The sequence below is a fragment of the Trichechus manatus genome, unplaced genomic scaffold (genome assembly GCF_000243295.1).
Source record: "Trichechus manatus latirostris isolate Lorelei unplaced genomic scaffold, TriManLat1.0 scaffold00040, whole genome shotgun sequence".
Classification (NCBI taxonomy): Eukaryota; Metazoa; Chordata; class Mammalia; order Sirenia; family Trichechidae; genus Trichechus; species Trichechus manatus.
This window is the reverse complement of record NW_004443976.1, coordinates 16145924-16152270: the sequence shown is the minus strand read 5'-3', so window position 1 is coordinate 16152270 and position 6347 is coordinate 16145924. Positions and strand designations below refer to the sequence as shown.

General features: G+C 53.0%; 1 protein-coding gene across 1 annotated transcript in view; it reads right to left on the bottom strand.

Moving 5' to 3' along the window:
- The window catches only part of TRPV1 (transient receptor potential cation channel subfamily V member 1), a 38555-nt gene extending 32832 nt beyond the window's left edge, over positions 1-5723 (bottom strand). The window contains exons 1-2 of the mRNA XM_004376247.2: positions 5604-5723; positions 373-689 (exon numbers count right to left, since the gene is read on the bottom strand). Coding sequence (XP_004376304.2) covers positions 373-689; positions 5604-5639 — 353 coding nt within the window. The 5' untranslated portion in view covers positions 5640-5723. The remainder of the gene's footprint in view (positions 1-372; positions 690-5603) is intronic.
- Positions 5724-6347: the final 624 nt, after the last annotated feature.

The following is a 6347-nucleotide window of genomic DNA, read 5'->3' as shown; positions in this document are numbered from 1 at the left end:
CCAGGAGTCAGCCTGCCGTGCCTTGGAAAAGGCGAAAAGTCTGATGGTTTCCTCGCTGGAGTTTTGTTTTGTTTTGTTTTTGTACTCTGTCTAAAAACATCCGTGCCTCAAGCTTTCGGATTTAAAGTCTAAGTGTTTTGGCTGGTGAGCATTCTAGGCCTGGACACCTAGAAATAAGCTGGCAGGCAGGATTAACATGACCATTTGTCTGGGTGCAGGCACTGGACCAGATGACTCCTGAAGCCTACCCAGCTCCCCAGCTCTGTGACCAAAAGTTGGACCACAACATGGTGCCCCCATGGCTGAGGCCACAGCCAGCCGAGCCAGTTATGTTCCTGGCAGGGAAGGGAGTGGGCTCAGATGCAAACTTACCTGGCACAGGTGGGGCCATCTCCAGGCTTCCGGATGACGACAGCAGGGCTAACTGTAATGGCTGGACAGGAGGCAAGCTCACTTTCCTCGTAAGAGCAATCTATATGGGAAGCCTCCTCCGAATCATCCTTCCCAAAGAGCCGGGGGCGGCTCTTGGCCATGAAGACTTGGGGCTCGGTTGGAGGTGGCTTGGAGTTAGAGTTGCCAGCCTGGGGGTCCGGGCAGTTGGCCTCTTGGGGTGGGTCCTCAGACTCCCCCGAGTCTGAGCTATCCCATTTCTTCATCTTTGCCAGAGGCTCTGTGGCCTGAGAGTCAGCCTGCAGGCAGCCACAAAGATAGGGTTTGTTCCCTACCTGCCCTCCTTGCAAAGGCTCCTGTGAGGCTGCTGCCTCCAGGCCCCCATGCAGAGCTGAAGCTTCCAGGGGTGGCGAATAAGCCAGGACTGTACCCACCCCAGAGCCCCAGGGGTGAGCAGGCTCTTCAACAGCCACTGACAATCAGCCCCTGGGAGTGGACAGGCCACCCAGCATGGAGCCAGCAGGCTCGGAGGCACTTGGATGAATTCCTCCCTTTCTCCAGGCCTAAGTTGTCTTATCTGCAGAGTGGGGATACCAGTGTTCTGCTCTGCCTCCCTCCCGAGATCAGAGCCAAAAGAAATAATGGGAGAAGCTGTCCCTGGCTGTGCATTCAGGGCTCAGCCCCCAAGAGCCAGAGCAGTCTGTGTCCGCAGAAACAGTGTGGGGGGACCCTGAGTGACCGGCGGAGAGTGACCGACTGCAGTCACACCTCACTCCACACGGCGGGCCCTCGTGTGCCGTGTTTCCCTGCATGCGGCTGCCTTAGCTCTCCAACCTGGCTGCTGCATTGAGTTTGGAGGGGATTCTTTGTACTTTTTGCCATTTTTGTGAAATTAGTGTATTTCAAGCATTCTGGCCCTGAGCTTTTCAACTTCAAGTCTACATGGTTTGGCGTGGGTGAGCTTCTAGGCCTGAACACCTAGAGAAAAGCTAGCAGCCAGTGGCAGCATACGTAGCTGTAATCTTCTGTTGATACTGTTTTCCACCTCCATTCCCTCCTGACTTCCTCCCCTACTCTTTCTCTCCACCATCTAGGCATTGCTTGATACTCAGTGCTGTCCCACGTGTCACCTCTCCGGGGCCTTTGCTCCCACGGTGCCTCCATCTCGAGCGCTTCTTCCTCCTTCTCCCCTTGCCCAAATCCTACCAGCTGCCCTCCAGTCCATTCCGACTCAGGGCGACCCCTTGTGTGTCAGAATACATAATCTTTTTTAAAAATATATATATTTTTTGCTGTGTTTTCGGTGAAAGTTTACACACTAAATTAGGTTCCTATTTGACAATTTCTATACAGTTTGTTCAGTGACTTTAGTTACATTTTTCACAATGAGTCAACTTTCTCTTTCACTGCATTCTGTTTGTTCCATTTCTGGTACTCTAGTTTCCCTGCTTCCTTATCTTCTCATCTTGGCTTTAGAGCTCCATAGGGCTTTCAATGGCTGATTTTTCAGAAGTAGATCACCAGGCCTTTCTTTCAGGCACCTCTAGGTGGACTTGAACCACCAACCTTTTGGTTAGCAGCCAAGTGCATTAGCTGTTTACACCACCCAGGGACTACTACCCAAATCCTTTGTTGTTGTTCTTGTCATTAATTGCTGTCAAGTTGATTCCAACTCATAGCAACCCCATGTGTGCAGAGTAGAACGGCTCCATAGAGTTTTCAAGGCTGTGACTTTTTGTAAGCAGATTGCCAGGCATGTCTTCCAAGACGTCTCTGGGTGGGTTTGAACCACCAACATTTTATAGCAGTCGAGTGCTTAACTATTTGCACCACCCAGAGAGAGCTGCCCACATCCTCCCACCTCTCAAATGCCAACTCCCCTCAGGGTCCGGCACTGAAGATGCCTCCTCCATGAAGCCCCCCTAATCCCTGTACTGTCCATGCTCCCTTCCCCCTCCGGAGTGCCCCAGCTGGTTGCCCATCCATCCCTCATGGCCCTCTCACTCTGATCCACCATATACTCGAGCAAATTCTACCCATCACTGCTTTACCTCCCCCACGCCCTGTGATCTCCTGCTGGGCAGGAACCTTGCCTGATCGAGCTCTTTATGGGAAAAGCCCAGCTGGTCGCTGTGGGGGAAACGAGAAAGCTCAGATACAGACCTTTCTAATTCCCACTTCTGTAGGAAGTCTAGGGAGATACATGTTCCAGCAGTGGCTGGATTCCAGAAAATAGCCACTGAAGGAGCAGGAGGCTTCTCAAGCCCTGAGTTTTCAGGTGAAAAGTTCAGGCAGTAAAAGCCCAAGGCACATGGGTGGGCCATAACAATCAAACAGTATGGTTTGATGCCCAGATCCATGAAAAAAAAAAGGAAAAAAAAGCGGCAGCCTCGCAGCTTCACATCCTATAAACAGGACAGACAGCTGACTGCCAGTGCGTCTCCCTTCCTGCCTCTTGTTCTGCTTTTGGGAGAGCCTGAGTCTTTCTTTGAAGGCTACATCAGGCTGAAACCCTGCAGCAGGAAGTGCTCCCAGCTGCGGAAAGCCCCACTTTCCACCACTCATGCATTCGTTTGTCCCATCACCCAGTACCCATCAACCGAGTCCTATTGTGCACAGGGGCACAAAGACAGGTCAGACTCCATCTGAGACAGAATCGAAGGACTGCCTGAGGCTGGGAGACCACAGAGGAGCCAGGGTGCTGCAGAAGGCTTCACGGAGGAGGTGGCAGATGAGCTGGGCCTTGAAGGGGGCAGGGTTGGGCCAGGGCAGGAGGAGAGGGTAGGACTCCCCAGAGTAGCTGATGAAGAGCAAGGAGTGGGACTTCCAGAGACAGGTGGGGCCTGGCGGGGTTAGAACTAGATGGCTGTCGGCCTCGAATGCCAAGGAACAGAATGTGGACATTGTTGCATGGATGGCAGGCGCCACAGGAAGCTTCAGAAGCATGGAGATCATTAGTCTGTGCTTTCAGAAGAGAACTTCCTGCCAAGGACTGTTCACAGTATGGGGAACCTGTGGCATTTATAAGGCACGGGAGGCTAATGAGAATAAAAATAATTGATGTTGTTGAGCATTTGCTATGTACAGGGCTCTGTTCCAAGCACTTTGCCTGTTTTCACTCATTTAATTCTCACAATATCCCTAAGAGGTAGATTTTTTTTTACAGATGAGGAAGCTAGGGCACAGAGTGGTAAAGTTACTTGCCCGAGGTCACAGAGTAAGAGATGGATTTGAGCCCAGGGCATTTCAGTGCTCTACCACCTCTCTGGAAGACTCAGAGTTCTTTCTCTGCCATTAAGCTCAGCCCCAAGCCCCGCAGCAGGGCCTGGGGGCTGGTCAGACCAGGCACTCCCACCCCTGGGGCCAGACAGGTGGGGACTCTGCCCTCCCAACCGGGGGCACCCTCCTGCTCAAAAAGCATCCCAAAAAGCTCAAAACCCCAAAATGAAATACAAATGAGACCCAGGCCATACCCCATGCCTGGCATCCCTCTGGAATGCCTGTGGTCTCTGGCTGTTGGCTACAACTGGCTGTAAAACCACACACAAACTTACTCCCTGACTAGCAGCTCTTAAGAGCCCAACGAGAGAGCACCTGCTGGCAGAAGGCTCCAGGAACCTTTCAGTTTTGTTCTTTTTTAGCAACGTTGCCTCTTCCTCTGATGAGTCCAGGTCTAACCAGGCCACATGGTACTGTCATTCATTCAATCAGCAAACACTGAGTGTACTACGCATCCCGCCCCTGCCTCCCTACTGGAAACCATGCTTCTCCTGAGGGCAGAGGGCAGGACAGGGCCTCAGAGACCATTTGCTCCAGGCTAGGAGGGTGGACAGGAACCGAAGAGACTGTCACTGCCAGGCCTGGGGTGTACCTGGCATGTGATCCCCGCAGCAATGCCCCTGTCCCAGCAGCACATTCTGCAGTGATGGGGCACTTCCAACAATGATTTCGGCAGACACACGTTGGTTGTCTGATGGAGGTAGTGGTTCTGGTTTACACAAGATTCACAGACTTATCAATCTGGACTAAAAGGGGGTCCTGCCAAAAAAGATCCTGCCCAACAAAAGCCTGCTTTGATCTCTGGGTCTTTATCAACTCCAGAGCCAGGAGAGACAGTGCCCACCATCCTGGAGAAGGTTCCCTCCTTCTCTCCCCAACCCAGGGGAGACACCCTGGGGTGTGGCTCTCCCGCTTCCCTTTCTGCCCAAAGCACCCATCGCTTCCAGCCTCCCTCTGGCTGCCAGTGGCTTTCTGAGATGCTGGTTCAGGACTCAGCCTGACCATTCTCATCCCATCATCCTACCTAAGCATCTCCTACAGAGGGGCCAAGAGCTGTAGGCTTCCCAAACCATGTATGAAAGACCAGAGGGGCTCAGCCAAGAACAAAGAGAGAGTGGAGCCTGGACAAGAACCCGGGCTCCTGCCTCTCAGCCTAACACTCCTTCCCTCTGCGGAGAGAACAACACACTGAGAACCTGCAGCCACAAACTACAGCAGCAGCAACAGCCGCAGCCTCTTCCCCCTGAATGGCTCTGGTGTGAGAGCAAACAAAAAACACTCCTAAGAACAACTCCCGCTCTCACTTACTGAATGCTTACGATTAACCAGGCTAAGGGCACCACAACAGTTACTTTCTTTAAGCCTCACGACGCCCTTTGAGGCAGCCACTGTTACTATTCCCAGTTTCCAGATGGAATAACTGAGGCAATGAGAGGTTAGTTGAACTGCCCATGGTCACACAGCTAGAAAGTGGTAGGGCTGGGTTTGAACCCAGGCAGCCTAACCCCAAGGTCCAGCTTTTGTCCGGTCCCTATGCCATTCTAACCGCTAAGACCTGTGCCGGCCGCCAAGCAATAAAAGGGACTCACCAGCTAGCTGCAGGCACACCCCAGACCTGGCTGGCAGTGGGGGCTGGCAGGCAGTTGCCACTTGCTGAGAGAGCTGGGCTGGTTTGGGGAGAGGAGCTGCCTCCTCTGCCTCTTCAAGGGTCCATGGCCCCTCCCCGGGTGGAGGGCCGCTCTGCTCCAGCAGGGATGGGCTGTGTGCACTCTCTGGCACTCAAGGAAAACGTTTCCCGTGATGGCAGCTGCTCTTGTTGCCTCGGCTCCGATTCCCAGAGGATCCCAAAGCTTTTCTCATCATTTTTGCTCTTTTTCAGAAACCACTTAGCCACTGCCCCTGCTCCAACCACGCCAGGGCCGTCATGCACTTACCCAGAGCCACACGCAGCCCGAACCAGCCAGAGCCATGACCTCAATTCAGGGCTCCCAGACGCATCGCGCCTGCAAACCGAGGTCTGGGGAACAGCTCAGCAAACACACGTGCACAGCCAGAGATGTAAAAACCAATGCCTTGTAGCTGCTTCACTTTCAGAATGTAGAAGGAATAGAAACAATCATGTCAGCCGTCACGCAGCCCTGGCCCGGCATTTAGGGACCTGGTTTTGAGTGCTGGCTTTGCCACCAACTCTATGTGACCTGGGACCTTGAACCAGTCCCTGCCTCTCTTGGGCATCTGGTTCCCTGTGTGCCCAAAATGGGGCGAGGACTGAATGGGGGGGGAAAGGAGGCTGCCAGGACCCAGCCTTTCTTAGCTGGGGTTCCTCACCTGAACCACAGAACACAGAAAACCACTTCAGTGCCTATTTCCTCAATCCTCCTAGTGCTGTCCTACACGCACAGGAGAGAATTTACCTCATCACACACAGTAGGTGAAGAAAGCAACAAGCTTAATTCTCTCCCAGAACCTGGCTGAGAAAAGTTCAAGGTCTTTCTGGGTGCACATACAGGCTGCAGCCCCAAATACCCGGCAGAATCCATCCTAACAGATGGCTAATAAAAAAACAAACTGTTGCTGTCAAGTCGACTCCGACTCACAGCCGCCCGCGTGTGTGTCAAAGTACAACTGTGCTCCGTAGGGTTTTTAGTGGCTGATTTTTCAGAAGTAGATCTCCAGGC